At 44.8% G+C, this 23367-nt stretch overlaps 1 protein-coding gene across 3 annotated transcripts in view; it reads right to left on the bottom strand.

The window, feature by feature from the left end:
* The window catches only part of LOC119159782 (intermembrane lipid transfer protein VPS13D-like), a 134662-nt gene that overhangs the window by 10677 nt on the left and 100618 nt on the right, over positions 1-23367 (bottom strand). For all 3 annotated transcript variants that reach the window (XM_075890045.1, XM_075890046.1, XM_075890047.1), the window contains exons 60-71: positions 22547-22726; positions 21853-22019; positions 20970-21098; positions 20100-20244; positions 17845-18017; positions 16271-16467; positions 14616-14772; positions 13887-13989; positions 11321-11615; positions 4085-4263; positions 3894-4010; positions 309-605 (exon numbers count right to left, since the gene is read on the bottom strand). In XM_075890045.1, the coding sequence (XP_075746160.1) occupies positions 309-605; positions 3894-4010; positions 4085-4263; positions 11321-11615; positions 13887-13989; positions 14616-14772; positions 16271-16467; positions 17845-18017; positions 20100-20244; positions 20970-21098; positions 21853-22019; positions 22547-22726 (2139 nt within the window). The remainder of the gene's footprint in view (positions 1-308; positions 606-3893; positions 4011-4084; positions 4264-11320; positions 11616-13886; positions 13990-14615; positions 14773-16270; positions 16468-17844; positions 18018-20099; positions 20245-20969; positions 21099-21852; positions 22020-22546; positions 22727-23367) is intronic.

The raw sequence follows: 23367 nt of genomic DNA, 5'->3' as shown, positions 1-23367 counted from the left end.
ACACTGAAATGCATTAAGTGGCTTTCATTAAAACAAAACTGTTGCTAACAACAGTGTTTCATTCATACATATCTGTTCATTATCAAAAGCCTGTCTGATGAGCATTCCTGTAGTCGCACTGTCCACTGCTGCCGACAAGGGGGCAGCTGTTTCAATGATCAAAAGAAATAATCAGAGAGAGTAAGAAATGGAACTATTCGAGCTATATATTTAATGTCACCACAGAGGCACATACAGTTATAATTGAGTTTCATTACATCAAAAATCTACTTGATATCGTGCACATTACACGTATCAGTTGATCCCACCTGAAAGATGACCACGTCACTGTCCTTCTGGGGCAAGCGCTCAGCAGTGATGACAATAGCTGGCAAATGGCGCTGCCTGTCACGCTCGTGCAAGGGAGTCACGTAGAGTGCCACAGGGCGTTCGGCCCCGTGCAGCTGGTTGTCAACCTGAACGTTCTCAACGCTGGCGTCAAGGAGCTGTGACGATGGGCTCTGAATAAAGTTGACACGGATGTTCTGAAGCACCGCATAAACGAGTTCCTCACTCAGGTGGTTGATTACCGACACACCGAGGCCTCCCGACAGGTGCAAGTTGAGCTGCATTAATTAAGCAAGAACAAATAAGACAGACAGATCTTGCTTGCAAAACATATGCGCGCAGATACTAAAGCCGAGCATTCATCTAGAAAAAGTCTAGGCATATGCAAATACTCAAAATTTCGAATATTTTTCGAATAGTGTTTGCTGTTGATTCGATTCACACTGCAATTTTACTATTACAAACTAATTGAACTTCCTGAAGACAAATACAGTCAACGTCTGTGGCCCCTTCAGATATTTAAGACACTTCACCCAACACACACACTCATGTTGCGGCAAAGTTGTCTTTCAGGCTCGGCCACAGTTACAAACGTACGGCCAAGCTTCAAGGTATGGCCACATGCCCATACTTAAAGAATGCTGGTTTCAACATGGAGATGATATATGTGGCAGAAATGGGGGCTCAGTTAATGCCATTCTGTACCTGAAACTAGGGCATGAATTTAAAAAAATCTGATGCCAAAAATATTTAGCATCGAAAATTTTCGATGCTCTTATTTACTGACGTTTATGAGGCAGATTTGGGAACTCTGCACCAAAAGAGCACACCCTCATATGCCCCATCAGTTGGGCTTCCATATAACTTGAAAAAAGAGAAGCTGAGAAAATAGCATCTTTGCCATTCACGTTTAAAGTGCTATCAGCAACACTTTGAATGCAACGAATCATGTACATAAAATACAGTTCAGCCTCTGCATTGCCTCATCCTTGATAAGACAACTATGAAACACTACCATGCCAGTGCTTTGTCAACCTAGCCAAAAGAAACACTTTCATGTGGCTGTCTCATAAGAATTTACTTAGGAATCTTCTCCATCCTCATACTGCAATCGCGCTTCAAACTAGTATTTAAAAAATATCCTAGAAGTATTCGAGAAATATTTGATAAATATTTCATTCGGTTTGCACTCATAGTAAAAAATTCAAATTCGCTTTGCATTAAAAATTTTTCTTATTTGCATAGCTCTGCTAAAGTGACATTTCCGCTATTCTCAAGATAAGTTATAGACACGCAACTCCTGTGAAATTCATGCCATCTGCAGCAAATTTCATAGTGAAATTGAATGAGTAGCTAAAGTTTGCACACAATACGTGGATTGATGAAGCCGATCCTTGTCAAGTGTTTTTTGTAGGCTTGTGCGAGTATTTAAATGCTTAAAATATTCGAAAGAATAGTACTGTATTCTAATTCGCTTCAACTCGAATTTAAATTACTGACAATTTCGAGGTATTTGCAAATCAACGAATAATTGTATACTAATCTGCACATGACCTCCTGTAAAGGTAGTTTCACTGCAGCATAGGAGTGCTGAGCCCCGAAAACACCTATCCAGAGATGCACTGCCGCGAAGGCTCTTTTCAAAGTTTAAAGGGGAACTCCAGTGCATTTTCGACCACACTGAGATAATGCTGTTTTCAAATAGTACTGACAGTCCTGCAAAAGCTAGGGTGGTTAATTTTGCTCAGACAATCGTCAATAATTTTAATTAAGCAATAAACGACGAGTCAAAACAGAAACTGAACCTGTCCATAGTGGGTATCGAATGAAGTCACGAGAATCCGTCGCCAATGACGTCACGATATCTGCTACACGCCGCCACGGCTGGCCAGGCTGTAAACATAGCTCACGTGGCTCTTCTGATGCACTAAAGTAAAGTTGGCGATGTCATTCGACGTGGAATCAAGGTGTGCCAGCTCGTCTGAACTTACCAGTGACAAGTTCAGCGATGATTGCAGTTACTGTCTGAGCGCAGAAGCATCGCTTTTGGATACGACCCGCCGGTGCGTGAAGCCTCTGACATTCCCCGAATGAATTTACTCATAACTCAATATTGTAAAACCCGACATCAACGACGACTAACACGCTGTATGCAGCTGACAAAACTGAACTGTGCTTGCATTGCCCTCGCTGGTTGTTGCCTCGTAGAAAAAAGCGCGCGCTGCATCCGTCTGCTGGGAAAGGCGGGGTTTTTGAAAAAGAGTAGACCTTTACGTCACATACACAGTGTGACCTGCGTTTACAAGTGCGGTTCTAGATTCAGCTACCAATTTTAAAATTTGTTTTGTAGAAAACTATATGACTTACGGTTGTATAATTTGGCACATACCACCCCGAAAGCGACGAGAACACTTGTTCAAAGTTTTATTGAAATTGGTGAATATAAAAAAAAAAAAACGGCGGAGTTCCCCTTTAAGGAGCTCTGCAACACTTTTTGGGCGTGGTCAGAAAACGCTGCCGATCGGTAGTCAAGCCTCCCAAGAACATATGAGCCAAATATTATTGCGCAGCACACCCAGCTAGAAATCCCCAAAAAATTCTCACAGTCAGCTGAAAATTGCTTTTCCTTCTCTCGACAAATCTTGCAAAAAGCTCAAGAATCACTCATCACAGCTATTTATCAGTGATTGGCTGATTTGAGCATGGCGCGTTGGTCATTACTGGGGCTGTGACTTGTCCACACATGTGTATGCGATCGTACTGAAAAGCCATGTATTGGAAGGAAAAAAAAAAGAGAAAGGGTGCTTAAGTTCACGAGGCACGCGTGGTGTATTTTCATCCCCTGTGCCATCCCTTCCTTCTTAGCTTCCGAGGCTTTCGTTGGGATGAGCGAAAAAAGAATGCAGTCGCAATGTGCGGCAATACTTTGTAACTACGCTTATACCAGACAGATTCTACAAATTTTTGTTGTGGTGAATTCATGAAGCAATAAGCTCCTTTAGTGAATTGAGTCCATGGCTACTTGAAAAAGTGTTGCAGGGTCCCTTTAAATAAACATATTACCATTACACCGATTATTCATTTTTCTTTAAGCTTGTTACGCCAGCTTATATTCTCCTAGTATAGTAAATTTTAAATGCAACATATTTTAAAGGCTATCACCTGTATTTTATCAAAAGTCAAATCCTGCTACTACTAAAAGTTGTTTAGACTTCCTTTGAACAAAGAAAAATAGCATTAGCACAGAGGCCTTGTTTTAATTTTAAATAAATACTTTAGTTAGGTCATGATAAATATACCCATTTGTATATATGTGTGACTATTCGAATTCGATTCGGAATTATTCAACCAAAATCACTATTCACTTTAAATCCACTTTTAACATAAAATTCACTATTCGCACAAGCCTAGTTTTTCGTGTTGATCTTTCAAATTGAATCTTTTCTTTTTTTGTTTTGTTTCATAACAGCAACAAAAAAAGCCCACCAAAATGTGTAGCAATAGATGAATTAATAAATATGTCCAGCTATGAATTTGACACTACAACTGTTCCATCGCACACTTGCCTCAAGGTCTAAGCTGAACTTTCCGTCCAGTTGCGGAGCTTGTTGGTCCTCTGAACCAGTTGCTTTCTGTGCAAGGAGGTTGACGTCTGGGCTTGCAATGCCTACAGGAACCTTTTGCTGCACGCAAACAATGCAGTCCGTCAGTTGGAGCATATCTGGGCCACATGCCCATCAACTTTCCATTCACATACCTTCTGCATAAAGTCGGAGATGCACAGCACAATTGTGGGTCCCTTTGGAATGACTCGCACCACAAGGACTCCAGAGCCACCACGCATCTTCTGGTTGGTCACAGCCTGTTCCAACGGCACGCCATTGGGCATGCATTCGAAGCTTACTGGCTGTGGAGGGCCCAGTACAACGTCGTTCCCTGAAGTAAAAAAAATCAAGGTACTTGATATCTGAGCAATAATGAAACCACTCTAGTACCAATGCTGCAATACATTCATTATAGTTGTGAGGACATCCATCAATATTGATGGGGAGGGGGCGATGTGGCATTCCCTGGGTGAGGTAGCAACTGGGGACATCGGACCTGTGTGGGAGTGTGAGCGGGCGGTGTTCTGCGTAGGAAGTTGCGGAAACTAGGGAGTGAGGCCTAACAAACATGACAAGTGGAGGCTCGCCAGGGACGAACTCGATTGAAGTCCATGATGAATTCGTGGAATTTATGCCGAGACAAACGAATGGATCTGCTATTGAACACGAGCGCCTAGCAGCCAAGCTGTGGCAAGCGCTAATTAATGGATGCTCCCGTGATTCCCGCGAGCAACGAGAGCCAAGTGGCCTACCCAAATGGCCACTGGCTACCCAAATGATGGTGACATCACTCATTGCAACCATGCTGCCAAGGTTCGTGGGGTTCAGGGATGTACAGATGCCGAAAGAATTCCTCAGCAAAGTAGACAATTTTTGTCTGATTAATGGCATACCTCTGAAAAACCGAGCTTGATAATAACTTGAAGATGTGGCATCACTTTGCCGGACTCTTCACCATGTGGGATGACTTTGTCGCAGCTTTCCAGCAAGGATTGGCGCCATCCAACAAAAAGAAGTGGCTGAAGGATGAATTAGAGGAATGCACCCAGCACCCTGAGAAAAACTTGAAGGAGTTTATATATGTTATTTCAAAGTTCTACGACCGAATAGGAGATGGAAGTTGCCGACGACGTCTAGGTCAACAGAATGCTGTGCCAGATGCACCCCCAGCTGCAAGACTTCGTAGCGGGAACTACCTTCTCAAGTTTGAAGGCCCTGGCAGATGCAGCTGATGGCCTAATGGAGTTAGCGCGGCGCCTGCTACAATTTTGTCCACCACCCAAAACAAACCAAGCTGCGCAAGACTGGGCATATTTGGCGCCACGGCATGCCTGACGCAACGGCAGTGCACCAGCACTCCACATCGGTCATCTTCACACCAAATGCCAGTAGGAAACCTGGGCGTACTTGACCCCTCCACCTCAAAGCTGTGCAACCATTGTACCACCGGGACCAGTGGCCCATAATTCAAGCCCAACGTGTCGTCGTACCAAAGTACAGACCACCAGTGGAATGTCGACTTTAGCAGACACTGAAATAAGTTGTTTGCGAACGGTGTGGTGGTGTCCACCACATTGCACGCAACTGTGCGAGTAGACCACGCCAAGACAAGGTCGTTGGCTTCCAGTGCGACCGACCAGGGCACTTCAAGGCGCAGTATTCAGGAAACGGGTGCCAGTAGGCACTGGCTCGGCGAGCCCCTACAGCGATTTTACTATGCAAGTTGCATCTGCAACTGGAGGAGGGAAGGAGCCACTCTTGGACGTTTGAATCGGTAGCACGACATTCCGTGCCTTGCTTAACACCGGGTCCAGCGTGAGCCTCCTGGGTCCACTGGTCAGCAGTACGGCGTGCTCTTCGGGGAGAAAAAAGAAATGCGAAACTCGAACACTTCGCCCTGCATCAGTTAGGTCCCTAAGCTCTGTATCTACTAAATGCAGAATAGAGAGGGATGGCAGCTCCCGGGTTAAAAAATTTCTCTGTCTACCTGACCTGTGCCAAGATTTTGTGCTTAGAAGTGACTTTACAGTCACTGGCATGTCGTTGCACTTAACTTTGGGAGGGTGGACTCTAGGCATGGAACTACAGCTTGCTGTGCCCTTGCCAAATCTGACAAAAAGGCTGTCCCAGATCCAGTGTATGGTGCCAATTTCCTTGGAAGTCTGCTTGAGCAACAGCCAGACAATGTAGCATGCAACACCGTTAGTGGCTCAGAAAAGCTAGCAGAGGTAATGAATGAGTTCAGGGGCCTGCAGTACAAGGCACTGTTCACAAAGTTGCCTGGTTGTACCACACTCATTGAGCACTGTATTGACAAAGGCAACAACACACCAGTGTGCACAAAGCCGCACCCAGTCAATACAAAAAACAATGCATCGTGGATGCCTGCTTTGACGAGATGCTGGAAGCAGGCCTAATCAGGCGGAGCACAAGTAGCTGGAAAGTACGCTGGTCCTGGTGGGGAAACAATCCGGAGGCTACCATGTGGTTGTTGACTAAAGACGCTAGAGTTCCTGCACGAAGGTACCAATGTACCCGATGCCTCGCACTGACTGGCACTTGGTGCTACTAGGTAATGCCCAATGGTTTACAAGCTTTGAGCTGTCCCAAGGGTTCTTTCAAGTTCGACTATGGGAACAAGATGTTGAGAAGACGGCATTCATATGCCATAGGGGCACCTTCAAGCTCACAAGGATGTCATTCAGTGTGGCTGGAGGCCCAGCCACATTTAAAGTTTTAATGGACCGGGTTCTTGAGGACATAAACTACAAATTTGCCATGGCATTCCTTGATGATGTCTTGGTATACTCTCTAACAATAGAAGATCACCTGGTACGTGTCCGTGAAGTTCTCCAAAGCATCAAGAATGAAGGGCTTACAGTTATTCCCACCAAAGTACAACAGCGAACTCAGCCCCTCAGCTTTCTCGATCTTGTTGTTTCTCCCGGAGAGTGCCGGCCAGACCCAGAGAAGGCGCTTGCAGTGGCAGAGTACCCACGACCATCCAGCAGGAAGCAACTGCAGGTGCTTCTGAGCCTTGGCCGATTCTACAGGAACTTTATGCAATGGTTTTCCCTCACTACTAAGTCACTGATGAACTTACTCAAGCAGCAACTGCAATGGCAGTGGATGAGCATTGAAGAACGGTCATTTGCAACTCTCCATGCAATGCTGGTAACAGATGAAATTCTGAGCTTGCCAGACCTCAATGTACCATTTGTAGTTGAAACAGATGTCAGTCGAGTGATTATAGCAGCAGTGCTGCTGCAACGTTGGGATGACATAATGAAGCCACTTTTCTTCACCAGGAGAGGCTTGTCGGATTCGGAGCATAACTACACAGTTCGGGGGTGGGAGTGTTTGGCTGTTGTATGGGCCGTGGAGAAACTTTTACCCTATTTTTAATTCACAGAATTTGAAGTCCACTGTGATCATGCGTCATTGGCCTGGGTGTTCACCACTGAACAGGTATCTCCTCGTGTGCAGCTCTGGGTGCTACGCCTTCAAAGATTTCAGTGCAATATTAGCACAATCGCGGGAAGGCCAACATCCCTGCTGACGCCCTAAGCCGGGCAGCTGTTGAGCCAGACAAAAGACAGCAGCTAGAAGCCTGCTTGAGAGACTTTTGCCACTTAACTTGGACACTGACGAAGGCGGTGTCACGTTTAACACCTGCCTGCTGACCACCATTAAAGACCTCAGTGCTATAAACAATGCAGAAAAACTAGCACAAAAACAACAACGTGATGCTCTTTTGTGTGACATAATGAAGTCTATCCAGAGAGAGTACCTGCAGAAAGGCACCGCCCGAACCCATCTTATGGAGGACCTGGTATCCACATCTCATTTAGAGTCATCAGATCTTTTAGTACAATGCCGCAGCGGCCGTAAAGTAGCTTGGTTGCCTACTTACCTTGGCCCCTTAATCCTGCGGATGGCCCATGACCATCCAAGAAGTGCTCATGCAAGGTTTTTCTAGAACATTGCGGCGCATCAGGGGAAAAGGTTGTGTGGTTGGGCATGAGCAATGACATGTAGCAATATCAAAGTATGTCACGGTTGCTCAGTCTGTCAAAGAACGAAAGCACAGCGTTGCATGCAAACCCCAGGGATTTATGGCTAGCCAATGTTCTGCAGCACCAATGGAAGAACTTAGTATAGACTTGATGGGGCCATTACTTACCATCTTTCGGGGGCACAAGCGCTTGCAAATCATTGTTAGCAAATTCACCAAATTCGTTGAGCTCTTCCCTCTTTGCACAGCAACAACACAGCAGACAGAAAGCCATGTGAAAGAGTACATCCGCATAAATGGGTTACCTATTGCTATTTCTAGCGATAACAGGAAACCCTTTGCTAGTACGTTATGGAAGAACCTGCCGAGACAATGGAGCATCTCGAAGCACCACACCCTAGCCTACAGGCCGCCGGACAAATGGTAGAACGGCATAATAGCACTGTGAAGCAGTGCTTTCGTGCATACTGCAATTAATACAAAAACTGGGACCGACACATTCCCGAGATTGCTTTTGCAATGCAAACTGCCGTAAGTGTTGCTACTGGGTACACCCCAGCACTCCTCTGCTATGGCCGTGAACTCCGAATTCTCTGCCAACCCTCCGAAGAGAAGCAGGATGCTGAGCTTGCTGCATCGTCTTCTCATGCATTTGCAGCAGAAATTTGGTCCCACTTAAGAGAGATAATGGATTCTGCACGGCAGCATCAGCAGCATGCTTGGCATGCACAGAAGCAGCACTACGACTAGCGACGGTGAGTCAAGACATTGGATGAAGGCGACCTTGTCCTGCGTGACACCCACTTACAGTGAGGCTGCAAGGGGCATCCCGTCAAAGCTCGCACCAAAGCGAAATCGTCCATTCCGCATCTACAGACATGTTGGTTCCAATACCTTCAAGCTCGTCCACCCGGAGACTGGAAAAGCTTGTGGAAAGACCCATGTTGACCAACTCGTCTAATACTATCCTTTATGGTGAGCAGGGCGGGAGCTTCACGTTTCAAGGAAGGGACAGGTGTGAGGACAACTATCGCTATTTATGGGGGGGGGTATGTGGCACCCTTTGGGCACTTATCAATACCATCACTTATGAATACCATGTGGCACTTATCAATACAATCAAAAAGAGTGCTACCGTATTTACTCGATTCTACCGCGCCCTCGGTTGTAACGCGCACCCGATTTCCACCGCGAAAAAAAAAAAAAAAAAGTAAGACATCGATTGCAACGCACACCCATTTTTCTCGCTGGCCCGCGCGATCACACCACTCGAAAAAACGACTCCTTTCGGGAGCATCTTCCATTTAAATATGAGGTACGGGCGAAGCTTGTGCACATCTGACGTGTAACAGAGCATTGCCGTCACTGTAGCTTTACCGTGGACCGATGTCAGCACGCGAACTTGCTTCGCCCCCTTCTTCTCGACGGTTGTGGTGCCAGGCATGTCGAAGTAAAGAGGCATCTGATCGGCATTCCCGATTTGCCCAAGCAGGTAGCCGTTGTTGCGCCGCAAGTTTAGGACGAACCTCTGAAAACTGTGAAGCTTTTTATCGTACTCCTCCGCAAAGCTTTTCGCATATGCATGTTCCCCTTCGGAGGGAAAAGCCTTTCCTCTTCATAAAGTTAGTTAGCCAGCACCTGCTCGCTTTAAACTGGCTCCACATTAGACCTTTTTTTAAGACTAACTGCATAGCCCGCACTTGGAGCAGTTCTGTCGTCACGGGCCGCTGTGCCGCTCGCTGCCCAAGCACATACTCGCCGAGCAGCTCTTTAATTTGCGGAAACCGACCCTGCTGTGGTCCACTGAAGCCTTTGCGTGAAGCTTTGCTGTCGACAATCTTCTGCTTTTGTTTCCGCCAGTCCCGCATGCACGTTTCGGGAACTCCGAACGACCGCGATGCGGCCCGATTTCCGTCCGTCTCTGCACATGCGATGACTTTTTTTTTAAAAGCGGCATCGTGGTGCACTCGAGTTTTTGGAGTCGGCCCTTCCACGCCGTCGATGCTAATGCACTAGTAGATGACGAACTCCGCAGCACACGTACGAAGTGCCGCACAGGGGAAACACAGGCAAAAATGGCCGACGCGCCATGCCGACGCACGTAGGGGGCGGCCATTTTGAATTTGCCGATGGCAATAGATTGACCGTAATTTTTTTGTTCGTACTCGATTCTAACGCGCATGCGATTTATGAACTCGCTTAACCGGAAAAAATGTGCGCGTTAGATTCGAGTAATTACGGCAATTTCTGAATATTCCCCACCACAACATTCCCCCTGTTACATTTGGCCCGGCAATTCATCTGGGCAGACGCCATTGTGCCTAAGCCGGTCTGCTAGGTTGCTTTCGATTCCATCGGCGCCCAGTCTGCAAGATGCTGTCCTGTAGAGGTTCCAGGTAGTGATCGGGTCTAAACGAAAGTTTCGCGCAACAAACCTTTTGTTGAACGGGCTCGAACAGCGTGGGATGGCGCCACTGTGGCTGGTCTCATTAAGTCAATCTCTCAACTCGGCTATTGTCATCTAGGCGAGGCTATCGCAAAGCACCGTCAGTCCGGAAGCGTGGGAAGACATCGAAGAAGCCGTTCTCAGGGATCGAGCGTTTGGACTGCCATGTTCGAGAGAGTTCTGGAAGCCTGTAGATGAGAGCAGCCATGGACCGCTGCTGACGTTCGGGTCAGCGGCCATCTCCCCGGAGGAGCTTAACCTTCCCTCTCCGCTCTACCTCCTCGCCCTGCGGTGCCTTCAAGGCGGGGCCGGGTGCGTCATTGTGTGGTGCGCTCGTGCTAGCATTGGACCTTTTTGCCCAGCTGAGTGGTGCAATATCTGCACCTTTTCTGATGGGTGGACCATTAGAACTTTGTCACCTGATTTGTGGCGAGTGTGCTCACCGCCTTCTTCAGACCTCCGTGTAAGGAGACGGCGAGCTATAAAAGCCGAAGCATTTTGAAAAAATGAGCTGAATCTGAGCTGAATTATGTGCTGAATCATGAGGTGAATCTTTATACATAGCTGATTCTCTGCAGAATCTCTGTATAGTTCCATCTTTAAACTATCATGTAAATAAACCTTCGTTCTATCTCTCTTACGAACGCGTCTCCTCACTGGCGAAGATCGGCTATGCGGACGACGACGGGGAGCCAGCTACACTAAAAAAACCCGCCGTACCTAACATCTACCTCGAGCCCTTTCCAACAGGTGGCAGCGGTGGGATGCCATCATCATCCTCATGCTTTTTACACCCCCAAGCACAGCATCTTGGAATCTTTAATTCTACAATGTTAAAGCAAAGGAATGAACCCTATTCAAAAACTATAAAGACACCGTCATAAGACAAAGTGCCGAATGTGCAACAGACTTAGCATGCACACTGACCTCTTCTCAAGCCATGAAATCCATCACGTGGCTGCACATACATGCCCGGCAGCTGACAGCAAAGGCGACCGTCGCTACTAAACTGCCATGTTTGCGTCAGGCGACGTCGGCTGTCAGGCTTGCGCAACATGAGCTCGGTGTACTTCTTGGGTTCGGGTCCCAGTCCAGCAATGTCGAGGACCAGCATGCGGCCAGGTTCAGCACTAGGCCGTGGTTCACGCGGCGTGCTAGAGCCCTCGTGCTGCAGCATCCCTGTTGAGGTCATCCGCCATAGCTGCGAACGCTTTCCCAGTTCCTGCAAAAATAATTTAAATAATGAATTTTAGTGCACTGCAATAACAAAGAGAAATTAGGAGATTACAGAGCAGTACATGGTGCCTTGCACAGAGCATAACCATTAAGTCAAATGATACTCAAAAGCTGCTAGAGTGGTCCCTGTGTAGAGAATGTAAAATAGATAAATAAATTTTTTTTGGGAACATCACAAGTTGATAAACACGTACGATTTACATGGGACGTTCCCTACATCCACTGAATAACAATAGAACAAAACTAGGCAAATAAACACACTTTCTTAGGGCTAGTACTAATTAATCATTCAACCTAAACAGCAGGTACTAGGCTTTCACATCTTGGCACTTCGTAGTTCTTACTTGTTTGTATTGAAAACCTACCACTATGTACTGTCTCAATATCATAAAAACAAGATAGCACCAAATTCAACATATGTGTTCCTTCTCATACTGGTCTCTACAATATGTTGACTTGGCTCACTGGCCTCCACATCACTCCATTATTTTAAGGCCCAGCTTTTGCCAAGTGCATATCCGATGCGTGCCCAACATGGTACACAGGATGTCCACACAAATAGAGACAAACCACAAAACAGTCACAAAAACAAAAAAACAAAAAAAACAAGTCTAACGTGAATAATGATTCAGCACTTTGAAATTTTATAATGCATATCACAGCTAGAAAACAACCTTTACTACCATATTTACTCGCGTAATCCTCGCACTTGCACAATTCTTGCACCCTCACATCGCCCAACAAAAATACGATTTTTTTCCCTCGAGTAATTATCGCACCCCCCCCCCCCCCGAAAATTGCCGCAATAACATCATCTGCTTGTTCCAGCCGTTAATGATGATAACGCTCGCCATCTGGCGCCATCTCTTAAGCATCAAGCCAACGCCTCCTCTAGGAAGATGCCTGCCGCATGAGCAGAAAAACAGCTGCCACACCCTTTCCCTCCTTCATTTTAAAATGTTCTCGGTCACTAGCGTCACCTGTGGCGGACGGTGCAACAACGCAACACTTTGCATAGCCTCTGAAACAGTGATGCACAGTTGCAGGTCTCGAACAACTCTCGACTGACGCGCCCCTATGGGCCGCAGATGAAAAACGTTTAGCTGGCACCGCCCTTCGCCGTGATAATAGTGTCGGTCGCGAGCGCCACCGTGCGGAGCTTGTTTAAAACTGAAGGCAGGCCAACTCCGCTGGAAGCGCGAGCCATTCCTCAGGCATCTATCCTAGAGGAGGCGTTGATCAAGTGTACTATTATTGCACGGAGATTCAATCCAATCCAATCCAAGCCAAGCCAAAGTGTCAAGTGCGCGTTACGGCGTGTTTTGTATGTTGTATCGGTAATCTTGTCACGTTATAGGGCGATACTGAAGCTACACGGTTGCTTTCAAGTTGAAAGTGATTGATCATGCACTAAACAATGGCAACAGGGCCGCCGGGAGACCCTTTGGAGTCGACAAGTTTTGTGTTCGCTGCTGGTGACGGCAGCTGAAAGCCACCAAAATGCATTGGGCCTGCCGTGTGCCTAGGACTGGGATTAATGATAAACTTTATTTCTAAAGAAGGAAACTACGGATGATTCTGTTAAATAGCCATCAGCCCAATACTGACATCCTACGCTTACCTTTTGAAGGCTCCGGTTGAGTGACGAACACTACCACAACGCCCTACCGCTACTGCTTTGCGTATGCTATTTTAATTTTCGACTATTTGCTTGCACTTTTTGTGTCTCAAATAAATCTTGCCTTGTGTTGAACATCTGCCTTTATTGTTGAGGTAAATTTTAACTATTACTTCTCAAAGCTTGCTGTTAGTTGCTGCTGGTGTGAGAATCCCGATTTGCGGCCACTTCGTTTTCTTTTTTCGCTTTGTACGTTTTCGTGGAACGTTTCTCCCACGTAATTCCCGCACCCCCCAACTTTGCATCGGTTTTACGCCGAAAAAAGTGTGAGGATTATGCGAGTAAATACAGTAATCAATGACACTGAGGCCCCTTCACAGAAGAAATGACATCACATCTGATGCGTGGGCAGCATACCATTTCCTAAAATTAATTAGAGGGGACTCTGGCACTGCGATCGTTCAGCGATCACAGTGCCAGAGTTCCCATGCTCGCCACCATTTCTATGTTCACCGAAGCGCCGTGCGTTGCACCTCCCATAGACACTGATGCCAGAGTTCCCTCTAGCGAATATACAGGAAACTCTATAGAGGGCAGGAATTGGAGAAGCAAAATTCAAGTCTCAAGCTTGGCTCCTACCTTCTTGTTAATGACGACACGAGTCCCTTGAGGAACATCAAGTACCAGTTCTTGACACTTGACATCTTTAGAACCTGGCTGAACTTTCACCATGGCCCTTGGTCTGGAAAGAGTAAGTATGGCATGAAAGATCGCAGTTCTGCTGCCCCCCACACACTCAACTTTTGCGCAGGAACCTACAACAGATTCGTGCGGTGACGTTTTTTATAATCTTAGCATTAGCAGACCAAGTTTCATTGAGCAGTGCTTGTGACAGTCATGCACTTTGCCCAGAAAAGAAATTATTATTATTATTATTATTATTATTATTATTATTATTATTATTATTATTATTATTATTATTTGATTTGCATACACTGATACACAAAAGACACAGAAGAAAGAGAGAGAGAGAGCAAGCTGGCTACTGCCACCTGAAGAGGCACAACGCCTGCTCACTCTTTTGGGAGGAGGAAAAAGACAGAGAAGAGGAAGATAGGAGAAGAGAAAGAGGAAAGAAGATAGGGAAGTAAAGAAAAAAAATGACGAAGACAAAGACAAGCTTAAGTAAACATACAAAAAAAAATCTATAAACATGTGGCTACGTCTCTTTCGTTCATAAAAGTCAGCAGAGCTTGACGAGCCTGGTCACGTTCGGAAACACAAGACTAGAATGAAGCACGACGGCACAAAGACACGCAGCTAACGATGCATCAAATGCACATCCTGAGAAATTACCAATGCACTCACTCCAAGAATGTCCCAGAGAAAGCAATGTAGAAGAAGTTCTCATAGTAGAGCTTCTTGCCAGCTCGGAAAATGGTCATGTCGTACGTCTCGGTCATCCCTCCTGGCGCCGTGACTGTGATATGCGGAGGCAGTGTGGGCTCGTCCCAGGCATAAGGAACTACAAGAGCCGTTCAGATTAAGAAAGCGTCATCTAATAATGTACAGCCAAAGTCGACTATACCGCACTCAATTAAGTCAAATTATCCTTTACATAGAACTATTTTAGATTACAGCAACGCTTTGATGTCAATGCAGAGGAAAATTTAAGGCGGCATTGAACAAAAACAGTAGATATTTCGAACATTGGGCTGCACGAAACACCTCAAGAAGTTCTCTTTCCCTCACAAATTTTTGGCTTTTTTTTTTCTCAGATGAGGACAGTCCTGAATGCATTTAAGAGAAAGCAATTTGATAACACTGCATGGAGAGCATAGGAACTACTGTTTGCCAACACGGGCTTTCAACCAACATGATTCATCACTGCCGCGCTTCTAGCCTGTCGTCCTTCTCTCGCAGTTCACTTCTCCACTAGTTTAGTTCACTTGATAGACACCGTGAAAGAGAAGCTGAACTTCTCTTCAAAGCTTGCGACAATCAATTCAGTTGTACCTGAGCATCCCGAGACGCTTGTTGAGTAAGATATCGAAAAACAAAGCCGACATTAAGGTCAAGCCAGACTGTATGCTTTTGGCGCCTAATGACACGTGACTTAGTATCAAGACTTTGAGGCATTGTTTACATTGATACTGCACTTTACCACGTATTACCAGCCTTTACATGCATTGATAATGCACTTTACCACGTATTACCTGCCTTTACATGTTACCCCCCATAGCCCACTACGAACCGTGGAAAAAGATAAAATATTTAAAAAGCCGCATGTTGCCATGAAGGCATCTTCTTCACTTGTCATGAGGCAGTGTCGCAAACCAACCTTGAGCACTGAAATACATGCTGCAAATGCAGTAATTTCATTATAAGTTATATATCGAATTAATCGATATATCAAACTAATTCTTTTTTTTTGCAAGTTACACATACACAGAAAAAAGTGTGGTTTTAAAGTAAATTGCTATAAAATTACTTTGTTAACTTTTAAAGCAAAACTCAATTACTTTCAATATTGCTTAGATCCAATGCCCTTTCTGGATATTTTTCCTTAATACTCCTACGTTATTCTTCCTTAGATATACTTTAGCATAAATCTTCACTAAAGCCGAGCAGGATGCTCTACTGTATGTTGTATTTCTCAGATCCACAACATCTAATTTAGATCATTCAAATGTAACTTGTCTGTGGAATTGAACATCTCAAAGCAACACTGCAACTATGAAAGGCAATATAATGTCAGGCATTTCACTAATTATTTTACCACCCAGAGTTCCTTAGCACGCATCTGAATACAGGTACCCACATATATTTCTGCATTTTTACTCCGTCATAATACAACCGTTGTGGCCAGAAATCGCTTAACGGGAACACTGCTCGCTCGTCTCTTTCTTAGCAAGAACACTTTTGTTACTCGCTATCTTTCGACAGGATAGTGCCACACACTCTTCGTCGAATGCCTTAAGATGGTTCCAGCAAATCAAGTGGAGCATGCAAGCAACCCGTACCCGAAGTGTGCGCCTTGACGGTGGCCCTGAGCAGTTCGTTGCCAACATGCGTCTGGTGGAAAGTGATAGGAACTTCCGACTGATTGTCAACACGCAGTGGTGGTGGGATCTTGGCACAGTCCATGAAGATGATGAAGAATGTTGCGCCTTTCATGATCACCTCCACTCGAAGAAAGTGTGACCTGCCCAGATCATCTCTGAAATATGTCAAAACACATCAACTCTAAACTGGCATCAAATGGCACCATTAAACATGCAAAACGAAAGGGTATCCGCCTGCAAATGATTCCTGCACAAAATGTGCGATTATCAGCTTGGAGGGGCTGCATTCCTACTACGTATATGCTTGAAACCACATTCCAAAGAAAAACAACATGATCATTTTTTTCATTTTAGCACTCTAAACTCAAGTACCAGAGGACTCAAGCCTGTGTGAAAGCGACTTGTTCATTGTTGTTGTCATAGTAACTAATTTGTCTATCAGATCCGTTAGCAGACATTGTTATTAAACCACCAGTTATGCAATACTTGCCCTAAAAAGCTTGGAACGAAAGTGCCATTCTGATTAATGTTGCCTTGATGTATGATAGGTTTTGTAAAATATGCAAGAACACTACTACAAGCACATCTTCCTATGTTTTGAAACTGCTGCTTGACTTTCATGCTTTCAATAGATTTACCAGTGCAAAAAGACGAAACACTTTAAGAACAAACATACATACACACAGTGCTGCGTGTGTATGTGTTTCTTAATTGTTACGTCTATTTGCACTGGTAAACCTTTCCTATGTTTTCACTGCATAGCTGGCACTGCATAGATAACAACTCTTGGAATCTGACTTCCCTGCAGCACACACACGACTACGGCACAAGTGACAGTGAGGAAACTCGAGAAAAAGAGGACGTATTGGCTGCTTTTGGCTTTAAGACGGTGTTGCTCGCAGACTAACAGTATACTTGTCAGTGTGCTTTGCAGGACTGGCCTTACTGTTGACTTGGGCATTCATATACACTCGGCATCCTTGCATGATGGATCAAAACATTCTGGATTCCATGGCCTGCTCAATTTCTCCCATTAATTTTGGCTAACCGGGATTCTTGCACAAAGACTTAACAAATCATTCATTACGCTCTGCATTTATTCCCATGACCTTGAATAAAAACATCAATGTGTTCTGGCTAGGTGGTAATTCACAATTTATTTTTTAGTAGAAAAAGCTACTGAAACAAGAGACAGAAAGAATTCGACATACACAAACGCTAACTGAAAACTTGCACCAGCACATTTCACCCGTACCTATTACAAGCTGCACACACACACACACAGCACACACACAGCACTATTCTTTCGTAAAGGGCGATAAACGACACACAGACACACTTTTCTGCACGAGTTTTCAGTAAACGCTTTTTCGCGTCGCATTCTTTTTGTCCCTATTTTCAAAAAATTTTCGCACTAAAGAAAGCATGGAGTAGAAGCAGCTTACATAAAAAAAAGTGGACATGACAAAAAATGGCACCCCACTATAATCAGGATCTTTTTCAAAGCCCTCCGTGTCCTGAAGGAGACCTGCCTCATGTGGATGTGAAAGGAGTTGAGCTCGTCAATCTTGAAGCCACCAGACCAGATGCAGCTGGGCATGTCCACAAGCCGCACACACAGCAGGTTGTCGAGGTCCACCCGAGGCCAGTGGAATGGCAGGCTGGACTTTGGTTTCGCCAAGGAGATGTGGTGCCTGTGCTGATGCTGGAAGGCAAGGTGCATCTGAAAGGCTGGCACACATAATGAAGAAACACAAAGCACAGCTAACTTGTGCACAATGCCGACATGCCACGTTCATGCATAGTAAAAGCTCATTAATTTGACCCTCATTAATGTAAAAATCAGATGATCAGAAGCAGGTACTTCGGTCTCAGCCTGCATTTATGGTGTTTAATGCCATCTAGCTCTTGTTGGTTCCATTATATTTCACGAAAACCCGGTTCGTTCGCACAATGGCGGAAGCGCACTGATCTCGAAACGCTGCACATGCACGGCACCAAAAAGCAGGAACGACATTCGCGGAAAAACAGAAAGGGACGGTGCAGTTCACATTTCCATCGCAATCAATATGATTCATACGGTAACAACAAAAGAGCCTGAGCACTTCACGTCAATTTGCATTCATCACTGCATGTGACATCCCGTTGGCCCCAGGCATTCAAACGGCGTGGTCGCCATCCACTATTGTGTCCACGGTGACCAAGCCTTTAGCGGTTGCAGCGAAATTCTTTTGTTTTCTGGCAAAAAAAAAAGTATTTTCTCATGCACACGGCGACAGTGGTCAAGGTGATAAGTAATAAGGTAGAGCCAGGTGCAGAGTTGTTTTGGGCTAACGAAGATGTGGGAGGTTTTGCATCGCAGTAGCATTGTTAAAGAAGTCGAAATTCTGAAGTTGAAGAAAATTGCCCTTCTTAAGCTGTTTTTGTACCAAATAAGTGCAGCATACTAATACATATTCACTCCGAAAATTAAAGGATGTTGATTTCATAGATATTTGGTTATCATCTTCTTGGAATTTTTTATAGTTCAGAATTTAGTTAATTTGGACAATTTTTTCCGTCTCATGATATGCATTCCCAAGCTTTTACAGTATATTAAATCGAACTAATATATATCGAGCCTAGCTGATTTAAGGTTCAGTAAAAAGAAAAATGAAGCCATTGACTCTGAAAAGTTTAATTATAAAAGGAATGTGTATCCATGTATCCAAACAGTTCAAGTCTAACAGGCCAATTTCTTTACTATGGCAGTGATACGATGATGCACCCAATGGCCGCGTGAATGAGACTACCTTCGAGTTTGGAAAGGTGAATTGCTGGTCTAGTTGGTGCGACAACTGCATAAGGATGACTGCTGGAGTGATACAAAAAGTAGATGGACGAAAGTCTTTTCCATCCCCTATCCCTTCTTTATCTACCACTTCGGCGCAATTATCGACCCTAAAAGGACACTATCGACAGACTCCGCTGTCATATTTTTGTTACATCGGTTCTGTGGCTCTTAGATGCATACAGCGCCTTAAAAGCTTACACAAGAGCTATAACTAAAAGGGGCCTTACAACACTTCTTGAGCATGGTCAGAAAATGCTGCCGATCAGTAGTAGAGGCTCCCGAGAACACGCGAGCCAAATATTATGGCGCAGCACGTGGCCTGGAATTCACAATTATCAAAGTTAGCCTAACATTTCTTTCTCTTCTGTCGAGAAATGACGGAAGATGCTTAAAATCGTGCGTAAAAGGCCATCTATCAGCCGCTGACTGATCTGAACATGGCACGCTTGGTCATTACAGGGATCGCCCCAAGAGGCCGAGACTTGCCCACGCGTGCGCATGCGATCACGCGGAAAAAGTTGTGCATTCGAAGAAAAAAGAGAAAGGGTGCTCAAAGTCACGAGGCGCACGTGACGTATTTTCTCTGCCCCTGCCATCCCTCGCTGTTTCGCCTCCAGCGCTTTTGCGAGGACGATAGAAAAGAGAATGCGATAGCAGCGTGCGACAATTCTTTGTAACTTCGCTCATACTAGACAAATTCTAAAAATTTTAGCGGCGTTGAATTTGTAAGACAATAAGCTCTTCTAGCGAATCCATTGCATGGTTACTAGAAAAGGTGTTTCGAGGCCCCTTTAATGAATGCAACCTAAAAAATTTTAATAGCGATGAAACAACAACAACAAGCCGCTGTTGAGGTTTAGGAGGAGCGTATAGCTCCAAAACGACAGCTTTCAAATATACAACAAGACACTTCATTTTCATGACATGAGCACAATTTTATCCGGCATCGCTCACCAATTCCTTGATGGCGAACCTCTGGGCAATCTGAACAACAGAGCTGCTCTGATTGTCAATCTGGAATCTTGGCGAGAGCACGACATAGTTGGTGCACATGTAGTTGCCACGCCCTTGTCGAATCTCCACTCCAATTGTGTACACCCTGAAACAATGAGACACAGCATAGCGTCACAACAGTGTTGTTGCTTTCAAAGGCTTTAGGACCCGATTTTCTTTGTACAGGCTTGTACCCATTCATGAAGTTCTATTGATTCCCTTGGCAATGACCATGTGCAGCGCCAGTTATGAGCAGCACAGGTAAAAAGATATTTGCACTAACAGGCCATAACAGCAGCGAGAAAAATCAAAATGATATGCATGGGTACCATATGCTATGCAGAATGCCTGCAGCTTTAAAAAAATTTAGGGGTTTTCTCATCGGTGAAGATCAAAATGCAGCATTGAGCTAGTGTAACCTATGCATTCAGAAAAAAAAAATGCAAGAGAAAACATCTCAACACACTAGCTTGCATGCGGGAAATTTTTTAGGGCACTTTATTCACGCTGCCAACACAAGCTTCAATGACATAATAGTTATGCTTACGACTCCTGTGCAACAGGCTGTGTACAGTGGTGTGGAAACTTCCATAAAGCTTTTCCCTAGATTTTTTCTTTATTTTTCATTTATTTCATACTGCTGTTAAGTTTTGTTCACATTAGTTGATTTCTCCTTTTTTTTTTCGTTCTTTACGTTAGGTGGCACTGGTACGGTAGACAGACAGACAGACAGACAGACAGACAACTCGATCATGTTTTTTTCGAGGCTTTCCCCTCACAAGAAACTTTCTAATTCCTTTCAAATTAAAAAGGGAAGGCAATCGAACCCACCAGTCAGGCCGGGCATCGTTTGGAGACACCATGAGACGTCGCACCTTGATGCCCTTCTCGAGGGAGAAGCACGTACACCACTGGGGGAAGCTGCGTGGGTGAAGCTCGGTTCCCACCCTCATGCTGCACCTGCACAAGAAACCGATCAAATCAAGAAAGATCCAAGTCTGGAACACTTTCACCGTACATTTGCTTCTTTCATGTTAAAATAATTTATAGAGAACATAATCTGCTAAAACAGCACTCAAATTGAGACTACACAGTAAAAGTAAAAGGACTGGAAGATGCAAAGTCTGCCAACTGAAAAGTTTACACGCAATGCAGCTGCAGAAAGCTAAACAGAGGGGGTTTCGCATCTTTATCAGTCTATTTAGCCCGCTTCGATTCTGTTCTATGTTTATACTAATGTCACTATGTATGAGTTAAAGGAGACACCTTCAAGTTTCTTAGCTAAATGCAATACTCATGTGACAAAACGTGGAAGTAACTTGGTCAGGCAATGCCAATTACATGATGCAAGTTTACGCACACAGCTCTCTAAAATGAATTCATCGTTGGGTAGCTCAAAAATCGACAACACAAGGGAAGAAGAAAGGCGAAGAGCTGGATAGGACAGAGCTTGTCCAGTCTTCTTCCTTTCTGTCTTGTCCGTTTGTACACTACCCGATGATAGACAGGTTCCAACCCACCCACCTTTCAGTCCTCCTAGAGTCTAAAATTATCTTGAAGGTTTCACCAAGCTGCATTCTTACAAGTATTGAAATTTTCGATCTTCTAAAGCAATGCTAAAAGGGAACATCAGCGTGGTGGGCCGATTGATGACAAATGAAAGGAGGACAAACCCTGCTCATCTATGGCATGAAAGGCGTTAACGCACACGTACATCATAGATGCTTCTGTGTCGGAAAAGGAAAACAGCAGGGGCACCATGCTTCGTGCCTGCTCGTGCTCTGGACACTGGCCAGCAGATTCCGAGTTGGTTCCTTCTTGCTTGAAGATGAGCGGCAAGCCAGAGCGGTTGATGATCCAGTAAGGCACAGACACATACACCTGCAGTTTCAGACGAACACGAGAAAGGAAAATGACACAGTGAGAAAACAGCGCAAAAATATGACTGCCAGTAAGCAGACGAGCAAAAGAGAACTCCCCCAATATAAAAAAACAGGTGACATGCGATGCTGAATTTGCTGACCACTGGCAATTAAATTATCCCAACACATAAGCAAAACACTTGAAATAATAACGACTCCAGTTATATCAATCTTGGGTAAAATCAATGATGACTGAATGTGCCGGCCGGCACACATACATTTCTACAGGATCAAACGTTTGTTGTGATTTTTAAATTTTACTTTGCCAAAGGATTTGAATTGAATTTGTCATCCTACAGGTGCCTGATCCAAATGATGACCACATTAACAGCTCCAATGGAAACTAGTCCGAATAGCCGTTCTTCTCCCGAAGCAACAATGTGTGACTGACGCTTAGGGTGCAGCACTTTAGTTTAACGCTTTATTGCAACACTTGGAACTCGCTTAAGTGCTCTGTCAACGACACAGGAAATGTAGAACAGCAACCTTGAGCGCTCTGGCACGGAGGACGCTGACACGAGCGTGCAGCACGAGTAGCCGTCCCTCGGTGTCGTGAGTCTCCAGCCTCGTGGAGAAGCTGCTCGAGCCGGGCGGAATGACCAGGCTGGTGCACTGACGGAAGTTCTCCAGCGAGAAGCCAACGATAACATATTGATCGGTGTTCACCTGTGGAAAAAAGCAATGCATTTTCGATTGCTCAATCTCAACTGTGTGTAGCAGAACAAAATGAAATTTTGGGCAAGACCTTCGAGAAGACATCGCATAGGTCATTTCAAAACATCATGAAAAGGTTTCTTTACAATGCATACTACACACATTGATCCATCAAGACATGATGTTTTGTAACATCTCTGAGCTACAAGTACTACGCCACAGGTATTCCTATAGTGAAAGGCTAATGATTGAATCTAACAGCAGAAGTAAACGTGAAAAGAAATGGTACATGAACATATTTTTTTTATTCTACCCTTATTGAAATGTCGTGATTAGAGCACCCAATTGAATGAGCAATATTATATTCTAAAACAGAAGACTACAGCCCACAAGTTACTACAGTTAGTCAGCAAAAAGAAAAAGCAAACAGCAAAAATTCAACTTCATTAGACCACTGATATCACCGATAACCAGGGTTTTCACACACTATTCGTTTTCTTCACCTGCCTAACACATCGGAGAGGTTCTACTACTAGAAGGCACAGCCCACGACAGCATCCAAACACCACCGATTTTTTTCAGACACCCAAGTTGAAAGTGAAATATGGGCCGTTTCGATCGATAGATGGTGCTTATTGTCAATAAAGCTACAT

Source organism: Rhipicephalus microplus, chromosome 3 (assembly GCF_043290135.1).
Source record: "Rhipicephalus microplus isolate Deutch F79 chromosome 3, USDA_Rmic, whole genome shotgun sequence".
Classification (NCBI taxonomy): Eukaryota; Metazoa; Arthropoda; class Arachnida; order Ixodida; family Ixodidae; genus Rhipicephalus; species Rhipicephalus microplus.
The sequence above is the reverse complement of the archived record's forward strand: the minus strand, read 5'-3'. Positions and strand labels throughout refer to the sequence as shown.